Below are 23353 nucleotides of genomic sequence, written 5' to 3' on the forward strand. Positions count from 1 at the left end.
AAATTTTATATTAACTCTACTGATCTGACATGTTATTCCTACACATATAGTAAAATCTAAAGCATGGATACCTTAATAAAATATTTGGTCACCACTGTCTTTACAGAAACACAATTCAAACATGATCTTGAATATGATAATTCTTCTTATGCTGCTCTACAGTAAAATGTTCTCCATTACTCAGAATTCTTTTTAATAGAGCAATGGTTCCCAAATTTTTCAACCGGCAGCTCCCTTGACCTATTGTTTGTTTGAGAATTGACATTTACTTTTTATTTCAGTTAGCTTTTTAGTTGTGCAAATGCTGTTGAATGATCTTAAAGAATGGGCAGGATGATATAAAAGCAGGCGTTCCCTGAGATAAACTGTCCCAAGCCATTAAGGGCTTTAAAAGTCAATGCCAGAACTTTGAATTGGGCCCAGAAATGAATGGGCAGCCTATGTAGGCATCAGAGCAGCAGTCCCACAGAATCAGACCACCAAGCTCCAGTAACCACATTGCTGCCACATTCTGCACCAATTACAATTTCCAAACTATTTACAACAGGAGCCTCACGTTGGACACATTACAGTAATCTAATCTAGATGTCACTAAGGCACGAACAACCAAGGCCGGGCCTGATGAACTCAAGGAATATGCCACCCCAATTTTCATGAACCAGAATAGATGACATAGATATCAGCATACATGGAATTACTATCTGCTTGAATTATTATTAACTTTTTATAAATACATTATTAGCTCTCTTATTCTCACATATATTTGGCCCATTCAGACATATTGGGAAGCCATGATTTAATTGTTTCAACCATATGAATAAGCCCTGTTTGGACATTCCTGCATCCCTTCTCCAGATCCTTTGCATGTCAAAGCAGGAAACCAAAGGCACAGTTCCACATATCCTCCAAACTCAAGGAACTGTGATTAGTTTTAAGTATCATTTGTTCAAACAAAGCCAACATCAAACTCTGGTCATAGCTGTTAATGAGTGAACTAGCCATGGCTCCCTGAATTCAGATGACACATGAAACTGTGTTGATATTTAAAACCAAAATCAGAAACTAGTAACTACACATAGTATTGCAGCCAAGATTCTCTATAAATAAATTTTACTGGACAAGAAAAAGGCAAGCTGTAGTGCAGTCATGGAGCTCATACACATACAAACCTTCCCCATGCACTTTAATAGAGGGGTAAGTGCACCCCCATTCCCTTGCACACAGAGTTTTACTTCTTTCCCAATTGATGTACAAGCATTCCCCTGTATCTGCAGATCCAGTATCTGTGGTTTCTCTTATCCATGGTTCTCTGCGAGCCCCTCCCCATTACCTTCATTTTTCTTTACCAGCTGCAAAAGCACACATTTCCTTGCTTAACACAGGAAGACTTTCTTGCTCAACTGAGGAGCACAACATGCAGACAGGCAGCCTGTACACTAGAGACACACAGCAGACTGACAAGGTACTAAAATTGTCAATGCACACCATCGGTTTTTTGACCGTTGACCAGGCACACCACACTGCTGGCTGGAGGCTCACATTCCACAATGTCCCTAATAATATGTGATCCTCCCCCAAACTCCCGTGGCAACCTGCAAACCATTCACAGCACACCAGTGTGCCACAGCACAGTGGTTGAAAATGACTGCTCTAGCGTGTACCACTGCCTGCATGTCTCAGCCCTCTGTTAAGCAAGAAACTGTTCCTGTGTTAAGCAAGAAAATGCATGCTTACACTGCTAGTAAAGAAAAATGACGATTAGAGGCATGCATTGTACTTAATATAGGATTTCCTGTATCCATGGTTTCCGTATCTGTGTGGGGTCTGGAACAGAACTCCCTGCTAATATGAGGGGATGCCTGTACATAGGATAGCTATGTGAAAATCTAACTGGGCACATTGGTGTGCCCATAGAGCTCTGGATTAGGAACAGTGTTTAGGATGGAAACTGAAGGAATTAAATTAATATTTGGTACTGTTTACTATGTCATTGCTTCAACAATTCCAGACAAAAATAACTAAGCAACAGTGTGATCCTATGCATGTCTACTCAGAAGTAAGTCCATTGAATACATCAGTGGTTCTCAAACTGGTGGGTCGCGGTCCAGCAGTTCGTGTAAAGTTTCCCCCATCCCTTTAAGGGTCAGGGGAAGGGCAAAGGCAGGGAAGCGATCCCCAGGATCGCATCTGTCTGGGGGGGCGCTTGTGACTTACTTTCAGAAGGCAGGGCTGCAGCAGGCTGCAGGAGGTGCGGGGAGCCCTGCGCAGCGGTCCCTGAGGCTTCGAACTTTTGGAGAAAAGGGGCACAAAGCGCCTCCTGCAAAGCGGAAGTGCTTTACGCCTGCTTTTAGCAAACATTCCAAGCCTCGGGGAGCACTGTGCAGGGCTGCGCAGGGCTCCCCGCACCTGCTGCAGCCCTGCCTTCTGAACATAAGTCACAAGCACCCTCCTTGCCCCCCCTTAGCAGCACAATCCTGGGGATTGCGTCGCTGCCCTAGCCCCTCCCACACAAAGACTTACTGAGGGAGTAAAGCTCCCTTAAAGTTTGAGAACCACTGGAATACATCTTTCGTTAAGCTTCAGTTCCTCACTCAGCATGAAGAGCTCTCTAAAGAATATACTTTTGTACTCTGTTACAACTAGATTAAATTACAATCAGATTAAATTTTTAAAAGACTAATATTTTTGAACTGAAATCCTTTGTCACAGCCAGGATTTTTTTGCATGTTTGCTGTTGCTGCAAATGGTAGGAAGGCATGAGATTGTACTTTTGCATTTTATGCAGAACTCAACCCCCTCCCTTCCATGTTGTTTTATTCATTGTTGCCGTTTTAATAATTGTTTTGTTTTAATTTGATTTTAAAATTGTTGTTAGCCACCCCCATGATTAATGAAGTAGGATATAAATAAAATTAATAAATATTCCTAACATATTCTTTGCTCTATGTAAAATATGAATAAACATCAGAATCATTACCTTCACAACAACTAGACCATTTTGTGGAATATTAATATGAACCATTCTCTTTGCTTCCTTTATTTGTTCAGTATCTTTGTTAATATCTCTGAATTTTGAAAGAAAATTCAACTTTGCTTCTTGTAGTAATTTGGCTTTCATTTCTGGCAAGAATCTGGTAATGAAAAGTGCATTTACATCACATGGTCACAACCAAAGGTCAACTAACCAAAATATGTTTTGCAAGATCATCCCACATTCACCCTTTACAATTATCTTGTATTATTCAGACCACAGTATATGCACAAAAAGAGAGTAAGCATACTGCAGACAGAATTTTTCAGGAGAAAAAAAAGCTTTGTGGCAAACACTCGATGCAACCTCTTATTCAACTTCAGTTCCAACTATATTTCTCATAAGCAAACTATCTTTAGTAGAATGACAATGCATGTCAAACAGAATGCATCTGCTCCACATCTTAGTTGTGCCCCTAAAGGCAAAGACTTTAAAGAGAGCTTGCTTATACAGATAAGTGTATTATGTTCCGTGTAAGATGTTTATTACTCATTACAAAATTTATTCAAACTTTCTAGTTCTATTTCAGCCTTGATAAATTATGTACTATTCTATTTATTGTATTCTAAAGATCAAGGGTTCTTTCTTGTCATAGCACTTTAGCAAAACCCCTTTGAGGTTTGAGAAGACATGAAACGCCTAGCCAGATTCGCAACAAATTTGCTCAATATGCTTCCATTCTTTTTGCCTATGTGATTAAGTCAGCACAAACCAGTATCACACAATGATTAATTGTCCATTTAGCTGAACATTATAACTCAGCATCATTTTAAACACGTAGTTCCAAGTAAGTCCTATTGATTTCAATAGAATTTACATCTAAATAAAAGCCACACTACACACACCATTAATGACATCACTGCAAGCACTCCAAAGTTGGTTTCTTTATATATAGCATTTGAACAAGGGCCTGATTCAGCCTGTGATGGGGGAGTTGGGAAAAAAGAGTAGAGAGTTGCAAAGCTTTGGCTCCACTGTGGTCTTGATTTGGAACACACCCTGCTGTGGGTGCTATTTTACAAAGGAAAACACTCCGGTTGGTGCAGGAGCCCCTCCCTGTCCTTCTGGTTTTCATTTCTCCCACTCCACCTCACCCACTGCAACCTGATTGCAGCCACCCAAAACCCCACAACAAAGGTTGCATGTGTTTGCACGTGCACACACAGACACAATCATGCCTTTGAATAGATGATGTCAAGCTTCTGAATATCAACCACTTGCTGAGGGTATGGAAAACTGATACCCTGCACCTTCTTTCCCATCTCAAAAGGTAATCAACATAACACCAAACTCCTAGTTTAACAACAGAGATCCTCATGAGGCCTACATCATTCACAGGAGCTTGTATTGGCAACCTTCAGTCTCGAAAGACTATGGTATCCTGAAAGGTGATTCTGGCACAGCGTCTAGTGTGGCTGAAAAGGCCAATCCGGGAGTGACAATCCCTTCCACACCGGGAGCAAGTGCAGTCTGTCCCTGGTCTGTCTCCCTGGCTATGGGCCTTCCTTCTTTGCCTCTTTGCCTCAGACTGCTGGCAAAATGTCTCTTCAAACTGGGAAAGGCCATACTGCACAGCCTGCCTCCAAGCGGACCGCTCAGAGGCCAGGGTTTCCCACTTGTTGAGGTCCACTCCTAAGGCCTTCAGATCCCTCTTGCAGATGTCCTTGTATCGCAGCTGTGGTCTACCTGTAGGGCGCTTTCCTTGCACGAGTTCTTCATAGAGGAGATTCTTTCGGATCCGGCCATCATCCATTCTCACGACATGACCAAGCCAACGCAGGCGTCTCTGTTTCAGCAGTGCATACATGCTAGGGATTCCAGCACGTTCCAGGACTGTGTTGTTAGGAACTTTGTGTTGTTAGGAACTGTGTTGTTAGGAACTCACAGGAGCAGCTTTGTACATAATGGGGTTTTTTGAAACATGCACTATTTTCAGAGACTTCAGCTCTATTCAAACATTGCCATGTGTGCAAAAATCTAGGCACTGCGGTTGCATAAAAAAATGGACCCGGCACCTGGAATGCTCACAAGGTCAGGAAGCAGGTTTCCTGCCATGTGTGCTGATATACAAAGACAACCATCTCCTCTTCTTACTTTCTCAATTGCTAATTACTTAGTAGAAAGAGTGAGGGAAAGAGAACAGAACAGAGGAGAGCCAACAATAGGAGCTCACTTCCCCTCTCCTCTCACTCACACCTGCTTCTTCCTCTTTCCAAGCTGGTTCCAATTTTGCAAAAATGTTTGCACCCTATAGCCTCAATGGTACAGGAGCCACTTCCCAGAATTCACAAAACTGTGCTGACTGGCACATGGGACGTTTAGCCACATATCATCAATCACATCACAGTTGTCATACCCTGTATGATACCTGGACAGCTATAGTCAAATTGCATTTGAAATGGTTGGATTTGCATTTGAAACTTGGTAAGAAAAACAGGTTTTCCAACAATTAAATACTGTAATTTGAGTGAAGGAAAAATGCATTGTTTCAGCCACACAGAAATGCTACCAGAGGTGGAGATGTTTTAACTCCCCTTCAACAAATTAATAGGAACTACAAATTTGTCATGCAAAAAAAGCCAATCATCTTGAAAGGCTCTCGAAGTGAATTCTGAAACCTGAGTCCCAATGTTTGCTTACTTTTCAACAAATCCATCTCTAGTGAAATATTCATGTTGCAGCAAATCAGCAGATGATATCCTTTCCACAGGATCCATTTGCAAACAAGCCTGGAAAATGATCAAAATTTTAGAGGGTAGCAGTTCTGAAATAATATACATACAATATTCTACACTGGGATAATGTATGTCATAAAGTTGTAGTATATACTATTTCTGTATAATTTAATGTACAGGTGCAGCCTATTTATCCACGGATTTTTTATCTGTGGATTTGTCTCAACGAGAATGCGGTGGGGGAATGGAAAGTCACACACACCTTTGCCTCCTTTGCTCTGCGCTGGACTCTTGCTCTGTTTCCAGGCAGCCCAAAACACTGCAAAAAGGCTCCGCCTGGCACAGGCAGGGAAATAGCCCTGGAGCCATGGAAGAGGCTCCCCTTGCTAAGGAACAGTAAGATTTCTGGAGCACCTGAGCCAGCAAAGAGGCTGAAGAGGGGAAGGGGTGGTGGAAAACCTCTGCAGCCAGAGAATGTGCAGCAAGGTGGAGCTCTCTCACTCTCTCACACATACACAGGGGCAGCTTCGGTAGCAACAGAGGGGATTGCTTTAAAAAACCCAGGGAGTGTTTGCTGAATTCCCCGCCCCCCCCCCATGCTCCAGCCTATGGAAACAAAACAGCCCAGCAAGGCTACAATCCTCTCCACACTTTCCTGGGATTAAGCCCCACTGAGTAGAAACGCATAGGACTGGACTCTCAAAAGGTCAGCATCACATCTGTGAAAGAAGTGGGACAGCTGGTGAGGGCTGAGAATGGAGGGGGAGGCAGGAAGGGGAGGAGAGGAGATTGTTTTAAAAATCCCAGAGAGTGTTTGCCAAATTCCCCCCCCCAAGATGGTGCAGGCTCTCCTGCTCCAGCCGACACAAACAAAACTATCTGCACTTTCCTGGGAGTAAGTCCCATTGACTACAGTGGGGCTTACTTCTGCGTAGGCAGGCAGAGGACTGGACTCTTAAAAGCTCAGCATCCCACCTGTGAAAGAAGCGGGACACAAGTGGGAGGGCTGAGTACGGAGGGGAAGGGACTGATAACAGCTGCCTTAGTTTCCTTCCATCCGGAAATGTCAGGCTGCAGGCTGTATTTGCGTAACTCTATGGAATTTAGTACAACACGTTTTTTGTTAATCACGCGGAGTCACAGAACGGAACTAACTGGATAAATCTGCTCCACCTGCATACGTTTTACAGGGAAAGATGGGGTATAAATCATCACAATGACAACTACATTTAAGTCATTAAAAAGACAAATAAATAATATAATATTTAAGGAATATTAGCATATTCCATGCAACTCCATACTGTTATAATTGGTGGGTGATCATCCTTGGTTCAGCCTTTGCTTAACTGTCAGGGTTGATCTTCAATGAGAATTAATGGTGAGGATTGGGCAATGTCCAGTGTGAGCAATTTATCTGCAGGGGCCTGAGACCATGCTCTGGGGGAGGGATATAGAGGGCAGGGGAAAGAAACGATTTGCAATTCTGCATGTGGACAGATATGGAGAAGGAATCAGAGAGCCAAGACTTTTGACCTAGAATTAAGCTGGACTGAATGCACCTTGGAAGACTGTTTAGAAATCTGATGCAACATTAGCAATTTTGTTGTCTGTTGTAGGAAACTATTTGTTTCCATAGTGTTCTGCTTGAATATTTGTACACAAAACAAATATTACAAAGACATCATAAGTTCTCAAGGCTCTCTCAACCAAAGAACCCTGTAGCACTGTTCCCAAAACATCTGACCACCTGAAGACCCAAGGCAGGTATAGCAACGCTTTTCGGATTTGAACTATCTATCAGCAAGTGAATATATGACATTACAAAATCTGTTTTAAATAACCACAGTTAAGCCAAGAGTTAGCTAACTTGCGATTATATTGTGGCATGTGAAAGTGGCTTTTACACTACCTCAACTCTTTAATATATAAATTTCACTGTGCTTCTGAAAAGAATGGATGCAGTTCACTGAAAATCTAACACAGAAGAACCCAATAATCAAAATTATTAGCGTCTTGTTAGTACAAAAACTATTTTGTTGGCATTGCCAAGAATGTTTAATATGCAATACAACTCTGCAAAAAGAGAACATCCATAACATCTCCATTTTGAGGCAGGACAATAATTTATGTTGTGAATACTATCATTCTGCCATTTACAGAAACCTTGGCTTCTTGGACTTTGCAAGTAAATGAATGAGAGCCTTCATTTCCTTGAAATCAAGCCCACTATTGCTAAAGAAAAGATAGCTAGTGAGGACAATCTATTACGACAAGCCTCATTACTTCTAGCTGAATCAAGTACTAGAGACTCTTGTTCAAGCATGAATCACGATAGTGCAATACACATTGCTACAAAGGTGCCTGGCACTGCTGTATGCTTGTAAGTGGCATCTTTTTAAATGTGTACAGAATATACTGTTCAAAGTAAACCTCAAGGTAAAATCTGATATGCAGACTCTCTGCCTAAAATGGTGCTTGTAAAATGTGATCTGCAGGAAGTAGGAAAGAAAATGAATATGAAAATGTCCTTTGTAGGACAAGGAATAATAAGAGGAAATTGTTATTGTTAATAATAAGAGGAAATATAAAAAGACACTGGAAAATAGAAGATGATGAATTTATTATAGTCCAAAGTCATTGATTCAATTTTCATTAGTTTAGGCTTTGCTAATATACTACACTTCATAATTTAAAACGAAGCTCTGTCAAATCTATCCCTAACTTCAAGTCAGCATACTGAATAGTCATATGACCACTAATGCTGGGGCAACTAGTGTGAGCCAGGTCTTCCATGGCAGGGAGTAGGAGCAGGCAGAAAAGTTGATGCAACATCTCAGATCAGTCACAGCAAGACTTTGGAGCTGTTGCATCGCCAGAGGTTTGGCAGAGCCTGATTGCTTGTTTTGGCTTATGGTTCACATACACACAAAAATACAAATAAAAATTAACCATGAGCAGTTACTAGCTATAGGTATTAATGTCATTGATGATATGGCAAACTCTGCAATGTTGACTCATGTGATAAGCCATTTCCTAACAGAACCCTTTAGACGATTAATGGCAGCTAAATAAGGCTCATTTTTATTTGGCGTAAAAAAATATGTAAAATTATCTCTTGCTGAAGAGATTCTAATGGACAGATTCCACTTGAAAGCAAATTTATTCAAGATAGCACGCAGAGAATAATGTGCAAGCAGAAATTAGCTGCTGTCATGGGGAAAATCTGCTTATTATACTTTAGGAAATTAATGTTCTCCTAGCTAAAGATCTTATTAGACTTAAAATTTTTGTGAAATAATTGGAAATAAATTGATGCTGGTGTTTTCATCTCAACTGCACTCATTATTTGTTTCCCAATATAAAACAATCAATTAATATACAAAAGATAAACACCCCATATAAAAGAAAATCGTATAATTTATTATAAAGGAGTCATAAACAAATAGCCCTCTTCCAAATGTTTATAAAGGCAAAGTGGTGGCTCTGCAATCACCATGTGCACAAGGATCCCACAACTTAGTTAGCCCCAAAGCAGTACACACCCAGAGCCATTCTGCCATCATGAGAAGGAGCTATCACACCATAGGTAGGCTGGCACACTCTATCCCTTACAACCTATCCCAGGCCCTTGTGTGCAACATATTCCATATAGAAAATATGATCAGAGAAAGGTTACAGTTGTGCTGAAATCTCCTCCTCCCCATCCCCTAGGACAGGGGTGCCCAAACCCCGGCCCTGGAGCCACTTGCGGCCCTCGAGGCCTCACAATGCGGCCCTCAGGTAGCCCCCAGTCTCCAATGAGCCTCTGGTCCTCTGGAGATTTGTTGGAGCCCACACTGGCCTGACGCAACTGCTCTCAGCGTGAGGGCGACTGTTTGACCTCTTGCATGAGCTGTGGGATGAGGGCTCCCTCCAATGCTTCTTGTTTCACATCTGTGATGCAGTAGTGGCAGCAAAGGAAAGGCCAGCCTTGCTTTCTGCAAGGCCTTTTATAGGCCTTGAGCTATTGCAAGACCTTCATTCATTCATATAAGTTCATCTTTAATATATTCATTTATGTAAACCTATGTAAATTTATTCAAATTTTAAATGTAAATTAATTCTTCCCCCCCCGGCCCCCGACACAGTGTCAGAGAGACGATGTGGCCCTCCTGCCAAAAACTTTGGACACCCCTGCCCTAGGAGAAGACCTTGTAAGTAGCTGGATATGAAATCCAAAATGCTGGACTCTTGCAAACCTTGGAGAATAGGTAAGTCGAAGACACTTAATTAGAGCTGAAACATTCCTGCACTAAGATGCTCCCTACTGTACTATACTGGTAAGGAGGGAAGCATGGAGCTATGAGAGTGTGTGTGTGTCCCACTCTATGTCAAAGCTAAATCACACCCACTGCTATTAAACAAGATATACTATGTAGAGCAGTGATTTTCAATTTTTTTCATTTCACGGCACACTGACAAGGCACTAAAATGGTCAAGGCACACCATCAGTTTTTCAACAACTGACAAGGCACACCATGCTGTCAGTGGGGGCTCACATCCTCCATTGGCCCTTCTAATAAATGACCCTCTCCCAAATTCTCATGGCACACGGCACAGTGGCTGAAAATGGCTGGTGTAGAGAATAATTTAAACTCATGTTATTGAGGTGATAGTAAATATATTTAGGAATATAACAATAGCTCAGTATTCAAAATTGTCATTCAGTACAGTGAAACTATGACATTGATTTAACATGATATGTTTTACAAATTATAATAAATTATGGCTTTCTTTGCCTTCTCAACACTTTCAGAATACTCTTAGTTTCAGTACTTCAATGACGAAGAGAATAACCAACCAACTGGATGGAGAACTTGAAAACTAAAAACTTCCTACCAACAGGTACATTTGAAGCCAAGCCAAAAAGATTCAAAGTGTCAATATAGTCTCTTCTCTGGAAACAAAGATATGTAAGGGGGGGCGGAGTCTTCATGCCATTGTGCTCATGTGTATCAATCCTAAATACACAAAATTACTTCGCAAATTATGTATGCTAAACTGAAGAAAACATGGCTCAGACATGTTGAGGAAGATCTAAAGAACCATTGAGTGATCAACAATGAGGCTAGAAATATTGCCACCAATCGCCAAAAGTGGAGGCATATCATGAATGGCACACAGATTCCAGCAGCACCTATAGCAGTGTATGAGTTGAGAGGATGACCTGCTCTCCAAGTACCAGCTAAGGCAGCCATTTTCAACCACTGTGCCGTGGCACACTGGTGTGCCACAAATGGTCCCCAAGAGGGCCGCGGAAATTTGAGAGAGGGTCATTTATCAATAGGACCATTGGGGGATGTGAGCCCCCATTGACAGCACAGTGTGCCTTGTCAATCGTCAAAAAGCTGATGGTGTGCCTTGACCATTTTAGCGCCTTGCCAGTGTGCCATGAGATGAAAAAGGTTGAAAATCACTGAGCTAAGGACTAAAGAAGAAGATACACTAAACTATGCCAGGCTACAAATAATAATCATCAGTAAGCTTGATACTCAGACCTCTTCTGACATACATGAACCATATCTGCAAGAAGTGCATTAAGCTTGGGATACTTTTTCCTTGCACTTTTAGGGTGCTGAACTTCAGGAAGGACCATCCCTGCAAAAACTGGACTCCTTATGAAAATACTCTGAAGGTGAGGTGTTAAATTGCCTGAAAAGAACAAAAAAGAAAATCAATATGCACCAATATGGCCAAGTATCAATAAAAGGTATAGTTAAACTGACATTCAGTATTCACAGCACTGCTTCTGGTATGTTAATTGTGTTGTTAAACTACACAGATCAACCAGTAAGTAACTTCTCCATAAGAATGACATCATGTAGTCAGTGTCATAATTACCTGGCACCTTGAGAGACACCAAGACTTTTCTGAATATAGATCTCAGAAATGAAATTGATACAATGTTGATATGCATTTAACCATTTCAAAATAATAGAAACAGATCTTAATTTAGATTTCCTAACGCTCATTTGTCAAGCTAGCATTGCAACCTTTATTCTGCTGTTCTGAAAAATTCTGTCAGGTTATCAAAGAAAATGAATCCTGGGAACACGCTCAAGTATTCCCCTGTGCCAGAGTCATCAACCCTTTGCATTTTCTTGAGATATACTGTGCATCTTTTGCTTTGCTCTCTTTAATAAACCCTTTGCTTAAACTAAGTGACTTATCATCACCAACACAGCTGTGGCAGAAAAATCAGGCGGTTTTCAAAATGTTTCCTAAAAACTTAACAGCACCAGATCTATTTAATATCTATTATTCTATCTGTAATATCTATCACCAGGGACAGACTGCACTTGCTCCCGGTGTGGAAGGGATTGTCACTCCCGGATTGGCCTTTTCAGCCACACTAGACGCTGTGCCAGAACCACCTTTCAGAGCGCGATACCATAGTCTTTCGAGACTGAAGGTTGCCAATACAAATATCTATCATCCACTCACCAAATCTCTGCTGCCTTTTAGATTTGAAGACATAAGCACTGATGTTATACTGCTTTTAATTTGCTAAACTATAACTACAGGTTGAGACACATTATTCCTGTGGGTTCCAAGCACTCAAATGGATGGCAAAAAACACACTATAGCAAATCAATTTGTTTCTTTGCTCCAGTGATTTAAAAACAGCCTTGCTGACCTTTGTGATGCAAGATAAGAGTCATTAAGACAATCCATCAATCAATCCTCCTCCAAGTGCTTCACTCAGCCCCTCCCTTCACCAATGCAAAGTGATCCCAGGGGGATCCCAGGGGGATAGCAGGGGGAGAGTAACTGGCCCACCTCACCCCAGCACTGTCTGTTCTAGTGGCTGTCTGCTGGTGTTCTTTTTGCATCTTTTTAGATTGTGAGCCCTTTTGGGACAGGGAGCCATTAGTTATTTGATTTTTCTCTGTAAACTGCTTTGTGAACTTTTAGTTGAAAAGTGGTATATAAATACTGTTAATTAATAATTAATAATTAAATCCTTTCAGGTGCTTGGGGGAAGGGAGGGGCCGCTGGAAAGAGAAGGAAGGATTGATGGATTGTCAAGGCAGCTGCCTCCCCCCTCTCATTAAGGAGGCTATTGTTAAAGGACTGTTCAGTTTTTTAAACTGATTTTAAATGGATGCATTTTTCCCCTTCTCCAGGGATCAGCACATTCCTTCTCATTTGCAGGGGCCATTCCTATTGAGTCAAATCCATGTATAAAAAATCCGTGAATAAATAGGCTGGACCTGTATTAGTCAGTGTGGACAACCTTTAAACATGTAAGGCAAAATAGCCAGTGCAAACATGAGAAGCCCCATCGCAGAGGTTGGGGCTTTCCCCTGGGGAAGGGGACAAAAGTCCCCTTTTCCCAAGGAGACCTCCGTCTGCCTCACTGGGCCGATGGATTCAGCTGTAGCTGTTTTGGTACTGCTGCACCCAGCTGAACTACCGGCTTCAGGACTGGGCTGTAAGGAAGACTGGGAGTGCGATGAAAGAATAGAAATACTGAGGTGGGAAGGAAGTAGCTAGAAAAAAGAGTAAGGGGAGAAGAAACAGCATAACAAGGGTGAGGACAGTGTAAGGAAAGGAAGGACTCTTATCATGTAATAGTTCACAGCACCTAGAAACACTTCATTATGTTATAATGTGCATATGTCAACCCACATATCAATACAGAGAAATTTAATGGCAAGACTTCATTAAGTACAAAACTTAGGAGAAATGCAGAATACACAATACACAGACCTGTTTACTATCTGAATATGTTCCAGAGAAGTTTTTGGAAGAATTCTGGAAGTCAATCCAACTGAAATCAACCGTTCCAAAATAAGTGTGTTTAGATATACAGTCTAACTGTTCCTATCTGATTTTAGAGATGTGTGATAGATCAAAACTATGTATTCAATGAGTTGCAAGATTTGATAAGGGCCAAATTATATGAGAAAGTATGACTCATCTCCTTTTTCAGCCCCCAAAAGGTAAAAGTAACTGTAGGGCTCCCCATATTGGTTTGGGTCTACAGCACCAGAAGAAGAGGTATGGGCTTTTCCTCTAAACTATTTTCCCCAGTTGAATTGTCCACCATGGAAGCGGCTATTTTTTTCCATGGAGGAAAACCTACAGGAGTGCAAGTTTTATGGGGCACAACAGAAGAGCACATGGAGAAAATAACTTGGAACATTTTGTCTTTATGTTTGATGGCAAACAGATTTTTTCCAGGTGAAGAATACATCTCCTCTTTATTAAACCAATGAAAAAGCCGAAATCTTGAACAGCAATGCATGCTGGCTTAAATGCATACTTACAACAACATGTTTAATATCTTATTACAAAGTGTTCTACAAATATCATCTGCAGCAGTACCTACCTACTTTGATCACAATTTTATGAAGCAAGTCTAGATCAGAGCTGCTGGGTAGATAGGGGTTACCAGTAGCCATCTCGATGATCATACAACCTAAAGCCCAGATGTCCACAGGTCTAAGATCAGGAAATGAACAAATGGCTGAACAACATTGAGACTGAAATTTATTACCAGTAAACTCTTTTTAAAAAAAAATAATTAATGCAAAGAAATAATTAAGATGGATATTAAATTTTTTAAAACCCTGAAAAATATAAAACCAAGATCAGTTGGCCAAACCCAAGGGCACAAAAGATCAAATAATTTCCTGCAGATAAGTCAAATTACTTCAACTGCAGTGCAATCCTATGCATGTTTACTCACAAGTAAATCCTACTACATCACTGAAACAAAATGCAACACAAGCAGCTGTTCTGCTATATTGTGTGATTATATACAATACCTGAATTTTTCAGATTGCACATTTTATTAATCTCCTCCTCCATCAAAATAAAAACTGCAGTTTATATGTGTGTCAGAGCGCCCTCTAATGTTTCTCTACTTTGTGCCACCACATGCAGGTTTATATACAAATTGTTTTTATATTCATACCCTTTAACTAAAAGTAAGATGCATTGTTACAATAAAAATTGCCTGGAATTAAAGGCTGCGGTCCAGTAAAAACATCAACACCTCCTAATGTTGACGTTTTTACTAGACCACGGCTTTCAATCCAGGGCAATTTTAATTGCAACAATAGCGATACTGGCCAGAAAAGCCTTAGATTTTATAGTAGGATGCATATTACTAATACATGCTGCTGTCCAATGCAAGCTAATCACAAAATACATACTTTCCATATGTAGTGTCTTTTAATACCAGCTCTGGAGCTCTGTACCACCGTGTGGCCACATAATCAGTATATATATCACCAGGGGCTGCTAAAGTCCGAGCAAATCCAAAATCACAAAGTTTAGTAATTCCAGTTTGTGAAACTAAAATATTCTCAGGTTTGATATCACGATGTATGACCTGGCAAAGAAGAACAAAGCAAAATCTGGAATAAGAGCAAAAGGTTTTACTGTTCCTCATAAACCAAACCAGAAACCCAGGCAGGTGAAAAGAACCTGCAAAAAGAAACAGTTTGGAAATTTCAGGAAAGTCATTCTTGTGATGCTAAAGGAAGAAATTTCAGAGCTGACAAGCATGTCTGAGACAGAATCAAAGACTATGGACATATCTACACTATCAGTTATATCAATTTAACTGTCATATTGCCTTGCTTTCCCGAAGAAACCTACAAGCTGTAGTTTGGCAGGGGCCCTGAGAATTCCCTATTAAAAATCCTTAGGGCCCAATCCTATACTATCTGAGCTCCAGTGCTGGGCATTCATAAACATGCTGTAAGGCATAGCCGAGGCAACCAGGGAGGAATAGCCACTGGCGCTGGGCCCACACCAGTTGGCACTGTGCCTCAGCACCGAGTAGAGGTGCCGTGGGAGTGCCTGAAGGTAGGCTGCACCACCAGGTGGTGGTGCGAGTTTTTTGAGTGGGAGAGAGGTGTTCAGGGGTGGGGGAAGGACAGGGAAGGGGGAGTGACCAGTCCGGGAGAAGGGTGGGACCAGCAGAGCCCTGCTCCACTGGATCCTATCCTCTCTGTTAGGCTGCAAAGCCTGACACAAAGGTTCTCCAGTCTGCGCTGGCAAAACAGTCAGTGCAAACTTGAATAGCCCCATTGCAGGGCCTGCACCCTTACCTGCAGCTTCTTGAGGCCATTTTGGCACCGCTGCATCCAGCAGCCCCACTGGGGATAGGATTGGGCTGCTCATTCCCATCCCTTAGCAGCAATTTTCAACCACTGTGCCTTGGCACATAGGTGTGCCACGAATCATCTGCAGGTCTGCCGTGGAAGTTTGGGGAAGGGTCATTTTTTAGTAGGGTCATTGGAAGATGTGAGCCTCCCACTGACAGTGCGGTATGCCTTGTCAATGGTAAATAAACTGATGGTGTGCCCTGAAAATTTTAGGGCCTTCTCAGTGTGTTGTGTGATGAAAAAGGTTGAAAATTGCTGCTTTAAAGCACTACGATTTCCAGGGTGATATGGAATGAAACTGCTTGGTTTAGATATGCCCCGTATCTGTATACCAGACTTTATTAGGAACTAACACTGCACCAGATGTTTACAATGCATTTATACAAGACCAGATGTTTACAATGCATTTATACAAGACCATTAGAACCTACCAGAGGTCACATATTAGAAATACATCTTGTGGCTGAATATACTGAGTTAAATCAGTGCCACTAGGCTGTTGATATTATCTGGTTTCTAACATGTACTTTGTCACTGAGCTGCAGTAAGAGGGAACTCAGGACCTGTTGATTTTCTTAGCATCATATTAAACGCACAGAAACCCGTCAGGTAAGGATGTAATAACCACAGTCCAAATCAAGGCTGAGAAATTTCTCTTTTTCAAACTGGTACCATTCAACAGAATAAAAATATCACACCTACATTAAATCAGTTCAGCAGCAGGTGCTTCAGAGCAGCACTGATAAGGCAAATAGTTTCTAAGGATGACTTTGAGTATTATGGAATTATGAGAGGTTGTTTTTTTTTTTTTTAAACAAAGAAAGAACAATTTAAGAGCTGTGACACTGAAACCTTTATATGTAGATATTCAGGTGGAAACAATACTCTGATTCACCCTCAGATTTTTTTTTCTTTACAATTTCTACAGTGTACTTACATTGTTGCTGTGGAGATAGTCAATTGCTCTAAGGATCTGGTAGAGATACCTTTTAAGGCTTTTGCTGTCCAGCCCATGAGTGTAATGTTGTAGTTCATCTAAAATTGTATGGTCAATAAATTCAAACACTAAATGAATTTTTCTTTTTTGTCGAAAGACTTCAATCAGATTGACCAAGTTTTCATGGCGAAATTGCTGTTGACAAAAGAAGAAACAAAGAGTTCTGGGATAAAGTGAGGAGCAAAACTATGCCAGTCTTTCCAACTGGAGAAATTCATATTCCACTTGCTCAATGCTGTTCATAAGGTTTTGAACATAGCTATTTCTTTATTTTTTGTCACTGAATCTGAGTCATTTATATGTTTTAGTAATGTCTCAAATATCACCAATACTGCCATAAGTAATGAGAAAAATAACTTCTTCATGGCTTAATTATCTTAATATTTTTAATTTTGCTTAATTTTTTAAATGTATACATTCATATACTATTTGTATTAAACAAGGTAACTTACGAACTTGTTTTTATTGCTGCCAGAAAACTAGGAACTCACAATAGCCCTATCACAAAAAAATGCTCAGTAAATGTGGATGAAGAGCAACCATTCCCACATTCTTCAATGGTCACATTCTTCAGTGGTCATGCATGTGGCTTTCATGACAACTGTGCAGGATTATTGCACATATATTGCAGGATTTTGGACTGACAATCAGCCTGAAGAAAACACAGGTCATGGTTCAGGATGAGGACTCACCTCCCTGCATTACAATCTCTGAGCATGAACTGGAAGTTGTCCATGACTTTGTGTACCTTGGCTCAACGATCTCCGACACTCATTCTCTCGATACCGAGCTAAACAAGCGCATCGGTAAAGCAGCTACCACGTTTTCCAGACTCACAAAGAGAGTCTGGTCCAACAAGAAGCTGACGGAACATACCAAGATCCAGGTCTACAGAGCTTGCGTCCTGAGTACACTTCTGTACTGCAGCGAGTCATGGACTCTTCGCTCACAAAAGGAGAGGAAACTGAGCGCTTTCCACATGCGCTGCCACCGACGCATCCTCGGCATCACCTGGCAGGACAAAGTTCCAAACAACACAGTCCTGGAACGTGCTGGAATCCCTAGCATGTATTCACTGCTGAAACAGAGACGCCTGCGTTGGCTTGGTCATGTCGTGAGAATGGATGATGGCCGGATCCCAAAGGATCTCCTCTATGGAGAACTCGTGCAAGGAAAGCGCCCTACAGGTAGACCAAAGCTGCGATACAAGGACATCTGCAAGAGGGATCTGAAGGCCTTAGGGATGGACCTCAACAAGTGGGAAACCCTGGCCTCTGAGCGGCCCGCTTGGAGGCAGGCTGTGCAGCATGGCCTTTCCCAGTTTGAAGAGACACTTTGCCAACAGTCTGAGGCTAAGAGGCAAGGAAGGAAGGCCCATAGCCAGGGAGACAGACCAGGGACAGACTGCACTTGCTCCCGGTGTGGAAGGGATTGTCACTCCCGGATTGGCCTTTTCAGCCACACTAGACGCTGTGCCAGAACCACCTTTCAGAGCGCGATACCATAGTCTTTCGAGACTGAAGGTTGCCAATACAAATTGCAGGATTGGGAATCCTGATTAACCAGAGTTCCACATCAAGTGGTATATGTATATGCGGATATCACATCAGCATGAGGGAGCATGGTCCCTCTCACATTTTTGGAAACTGGTGAGGGATTTCATGTGAAAAGGGCTTTAACCACACCATCGTGGCTATTCAAAAATGTGTTGTGCCAATGTGATTAAATGCATCCAAACTATGGAGGGGTACAGTTCCTCAAGATCTTCCCATGCAAATCATCACACACCAAGTTCCTCTGTCTAAGAGCAATCATAGCTGATTCAGATATAGTAGAAAAGTGGTTGTGTGCCCTTTCTCTAGTTTGCAAAAAATGTGTGGGAGCTCTGCTTAATCTTCCCCATGCAAGTTGTGTGCCTCTCTGTACTGCCTGACATCTGCTGAAATCTTGTGCACACTTGCTTGGAGGCTAGTTCTATTGCAACCAACAGAATTCACATTTATGCATAATTATTTTGGATCAATATGCCAGATCGAAAGGATCTTATATCTTCCTGGTTCTGTTATAGATTCTGTATATTGGTGACTTGCGGCTAATTTGCCTCATTGATTTCAATGGGACTTAAGCATGTCTTTTTCTAAATTTCAGTCAAGGTATTAATTAATTTAAGCCAATTTAGATTTAATTGGTTTACTTATCAACCAAGCAAACACATTTGGGGGGAGAGAGGAATGAAAACTATGGAGTTTTTAGTTGCACAAAGAGGTACATTTGTAAAGATTAACACTAAAGTAACAAATATAAAATGGGAGCATCAGTGCCAGAAAAAAACTGCTTGAAATTTGGGGTTTATCACTTTTTAACCAAAACAACATTTAATTTATATACAAAAACTCAACAATATGCATTTAACAGCCTGATATGAAACAGGGTTACTTGGAATAAAATTCCACTATGTTCAACTGGAAATTACTCCCAAGCAATGAAGCACAGGACTGTAGCTTAAATGAAGCATAATTGCTTTCATCTGTAGAATTTCAAAATAATTCCAGTGTGGTTATTACTTCATTTTCATAATAAGAAAATGAACAGCACTGTTTATCATCAAAATGTCTGGTTACACGCACATACACAAGGCTGTACTAATTTTCTGCATACTGAGATACTTCATAGTAAATCCTGTTGATTTCACCAACACAAATGTCAGGTATGCACACTCAGAATCAGGGTGTCTAAAAAATTAAACATTGTAACTTAAACACATTGTGACAAAACTAATCTGTGAAATTTGAATTAATCTGATATACATAATCCCTTTTACTATAGGTTTGTGTGTTCAACAGGCTATAATTAAAAGAGATATCCAATAATGACATACATTTTATTTCGAGGTGGTATCAAGACACCAATTGTCAAAATAACAAAAGACGCAAACCTTTAGGAACTTTATCTCTCTCATTGCAATTTTGTTGACAGACTTTTCCGGCTTCTCATAAAATATCTTAATGGCAACAATATGGCCTGTTTCCTTGTGTTTACATTTCATTACTGTTCCATAACTTCCCTCTCCCACTTTTCCAAGTATCTCATACATCTCCATACTCAAGTCTGAAATCTCTTCATGGAAAGAAAAAAAAGGACATTATTTTAAAGCAGTCCCAACTCTCTTTGCCTCTTAAATATATAGCCACTGATAAATTTAAGCAGAAACATTATTCCTACAAGTAGGGATAGGAAGTTTTTTCAGCTATGTTTTGTAGCTGACTAGCCATGTGACTTCTAAAAATTGTTAAGAGAATTGACTAGAAACATCTGCCATGCAGGCTCCAAGAAAAGAAATAAAAGCTGTATGCATTAAGGCCATGAGATATTTGGATGCAATCCATCACTGTTTCTGTGCAACCTCTATTTATATCAACAGGGTTTACACAAGGTTCTAACAGCTTGCTGGACTGCATCTCTCGTGAAAACAGCATTTCTCAACATTTGTCCTGTGCTGTACCACCTTGCATGGTCCACTTATTGAAAGTAACAGGTGATGTACATCATTGCATGAAGTAACAGGTGAGTAACCTGTAACAGGTGATGATATCATTACCCATTACTTCCAGATTGGGAGGCCAGATGTAGCACCAGTAAGAGGTTGAGGGCAGGTGGGAAGGTCTTTTTGACCATGTGAAAAGCACACACTGGAGCTCTGCCCACTGAGCTGAGTCTCCAACTGCTGCTTGTTGCATTGCATAGCTGGGCTCGAAGCCAGGTACTCCTTCGAGTACCACTGGTTGAGAAACACTGAGTTAGAGTAAAGCATTAAGCAAAGCAGCAAACACAGCCCTAGATTTTTGGTGCATTGTTGTTACTACTAGTGTATCAATTTCACACCCCTCTACAAACAACTTTAAATTGTGCTGATTGTAGTACTACAATATAGCTGAATTGGCATATTGCATCTTATACTGTGTGAAAAAAACATCCCTTTCCATTCATTATTGTTTGAGATCCAAGAATTACTTAGGAGTCCCATCCTAAGGGAGGCATCCTATTAGTAAAGGGTCACTACTTAGGAGTCCATGACCACAACTCACTTCTAAAACACTTCACTAGCATACAGTATCTGGCATAATAGCAAAGTATGTCAAAAGGCAAATACAGCAGAAACCTGCCCTAGGAAACTAGAGGTCACCCTACCAAGAACGTGGTTGGCATTCAATCCTTTGTGTCCTGCAGGAGCCAAAGGAGGGAATGACTTAGCGGTCTCTTCCAGAGGCCACCCAGCATAGAAACAATTTATCTACCTTTTTTCAAGAAGGGGAACATGAGCACCTCTCATTTGTTTTTGACAGAAGCCCTTCATAGCCACTGATCCAGGAAAACACTTCTGCCCACAGCTGAGGCTCTGGGGCAGAACCACTCTGTTTCAACCTCCTGTCATATCATACTCATCCCTATTTGAGTTTTGAGAGTGTGTGCACACCAAGGCCTATGAGAAGTGGCGTGTAGGGGGTAAATTGTACCCAGGCCCAGGGTTCAAAAAGGAGGCCCAGGAGCCAAAAGAGTGTGCCCAGAAATTTCCTGAGGTCTTACATTTTCCAATCTCACCAGGGCCCATGAGAGGGGGCATGCTGCACGTACATACCTGGGCCCAGGGTCAAAAAGGAGGCCCAGGAGCCAAAAGAGTGTGACCAGAAATTTCCTGGGGTCTTACATTTTCCAATCTCACTACAGCCCATGAGAGGGGGTGTGCAGGGGATAAATTGTACCCCAGCCCAGGATCGAAAAGGAAGCCCAAGAGCCAAAAGAGGGTGCCCAGAAATTCCTGGCATCTTACATTTTCCAATCTCACCAGGGCCCTTGAGAGAGGGGGGGCATGCAGGGGGTACATCACACTTGGGCCCAGGGTCAAAAAGTGGTCCTGCAGGAGCCAAAGGAGGGAAACTGGAATTTTTTTTGGATCTCAGAAAATGTTTACATACATTGCGTGAAGACTAGCACTCACATTTTGTGTAAGCTTATATGAGTGGTTCCCAAACTGTGAGCCATGGCTCCCTGGGGAACCGCAGAAACCTGCCAGGGGAGCTAAGGAATCCTCTCAAAAAAAACCCAGCACCCTACACAATGTATAGGATTGTAACCCCAATGAGGAGCCCAGTAGGTCAAGGGAGCCACCAGTCAGAAGAGTTTGGGAACCACTGGCTTATATAGTTCTTCATACCCCAAAAGGGGCACCAAAGAAACTGTGTACCCCCCTGATAAAATTCCTCTCAGAGGCCCTGGCACACACCCCTCCCCATGGAAAGTCTCTGCTATGGAGTCACTTCTCTTTCTCCAGAAAGAGACATCTGTTGCCCCTGCCCTGGGACAGGCGGTCATGCAGGTGACACACCTGAGAGCCCAGTCCTGTGCATTTCTACTCAGAAGTAAGCCCTATTATAGTCAATGGAGCTTACTCCCAGGTAAGTAGAAAGTACTGCAGCCTTACAGCCCAGTCCTATGCATGTCTCCTCAGAAGTGACTCCTATTAATTAGTATTAGTAGATCCAGTTAGTAGTTGGATCCATTAGTAGATCCAATAGGATCTACTCCCAGGCAAGTGTGGCTTGGCTTGGCGTGGCGTCCAACGCACAGCTCACTCGGGTCTGTTTGATTTCCCTCGCTCCGCCCGAAGCGGCAGCCGGAGCAGCCAGCACGGCCGGCTCAGCCCCCAGCACGGCGGCTTCCCTTCTCTCCCCGCCGCAGGAAGGCTCCCTGCGCGACAGCCCGCCTCGGGGCCACCCCGGCTCCCGGACGCCCCCCCGCGACGGCTCCCTTCAGGCAGCCACTGACGTGCCCAGGCCGCCTGACCTGCTGCCGGGAGCTCCCCATGTTGACTCCACCCAGGCCCAGCCGAGCAAACGGGCCCTGTGACCATGGCAACCGCCTGCTCCAGCAACAGCCGGGCCTGCCGGTGACGTCGTCGCGCTCGATGGGTTGCGGGCAGGGAGAGGTGCCCGGGAAAGGGGCGCTGCCGAGAGCGCCACCGCCTCCCGCCCAGGCCGCGGGGAAGGCGGAGGACAGGCGACGAGGTCGCTCTTGTTACTTAACAGGGCTGCTGCGGGACAGCCTCCCACAAGGCTGCCCGGTGCCTGTGCCTGGCAGGGCTCTGCGCGCCCAGAACTGCTCTGCAGCCGCCCCCGCCCGCTTTGTCCTGCTGTTGCATAATCAGATGGCAAGGCTGCGTTGTGGCCTCTCCCGGAGAAGTCCTAAGGCCCAGGCCCGGCCAGCTTTCCAGCACCGGCGCAGCCCCGAGATAAGGGGACAAATGTGGCCGTGCCTTGAGGCAGCCTCTGAGACTGCCTCCCCACCACAGGCTGCAGCGCACACCCCATTGGCACAGCTGCACCCGTACTGGAAGACTGGATAGGACGGGGCCCTCTGTGAACTTTTGGTGAGAGCGCCTTGGAGGCCACCGGAGGCTTCCTAAGACATGCTTTCTTTGCAAACGTGTAGC

At 42.6% G+C, this 23353-nt stretch overlaps 1 protein-coding gene across 2 annotated transcripts in view; it reads right to left on the bottom strand.

The window, feature by feature from the left end:
• CDKL3 (cyclin dependent kinase like 3) overlaps positions 1-22785 on the bottom strand; it is a 34854-nt gene extending 12069 nt beyond the window's left edge. For both annotated transcript variants that reach the window (XM_066613577.1, XM_066613576.1), the window contains exons 1-8: positions 22708-22785; positions 19802-19983; positions 16807-17001; positions 14910-15088; positions 14081-14193; positions 11258-11397; positions 5672-5760; positions 2978-3131 (exon numbers count right to left, since the gene is read on the bottom strand). In XM_066613577.1, the coding sequence (XP_066469674.1) occupies positions 2978-3131; positions 5672-5760; positions 11258-11397; positions 14081-14193; positions 14910-15088; positions 16807-17001; positions 19802-19983; positions 22708-22774 (1119 nt within the window). In that variant the 5' untranslated portion in view covers positions 22775-22785. The remainder of the gene's footprint in view (positions 1-2977; positions 3132-5671; positions 5761-11257; positions 11398-14080; positions 14194-14909; positions 15089-16806; positions 17002-19801; positions 19984-22707) is intronic.
• Positions 22786-23353: the final 568 nt, after the last annotated feature.

This window comes from Tiliqua scincoides, chromosome 2, assembly GCF_035046505.1.
Source record: "Tiliqua scincoides isolate rTilSci1 chromosome 2, rTilSci1.hap2, whole genome shotgun sequence".
NCBI classification, from domain to species: domain Eukaryota; kingdom Metazoa; phylum Chordata; class Lepidosauria; order Squamata; family Scincidae; genus Tiliqua; species Tiliqua scincoides.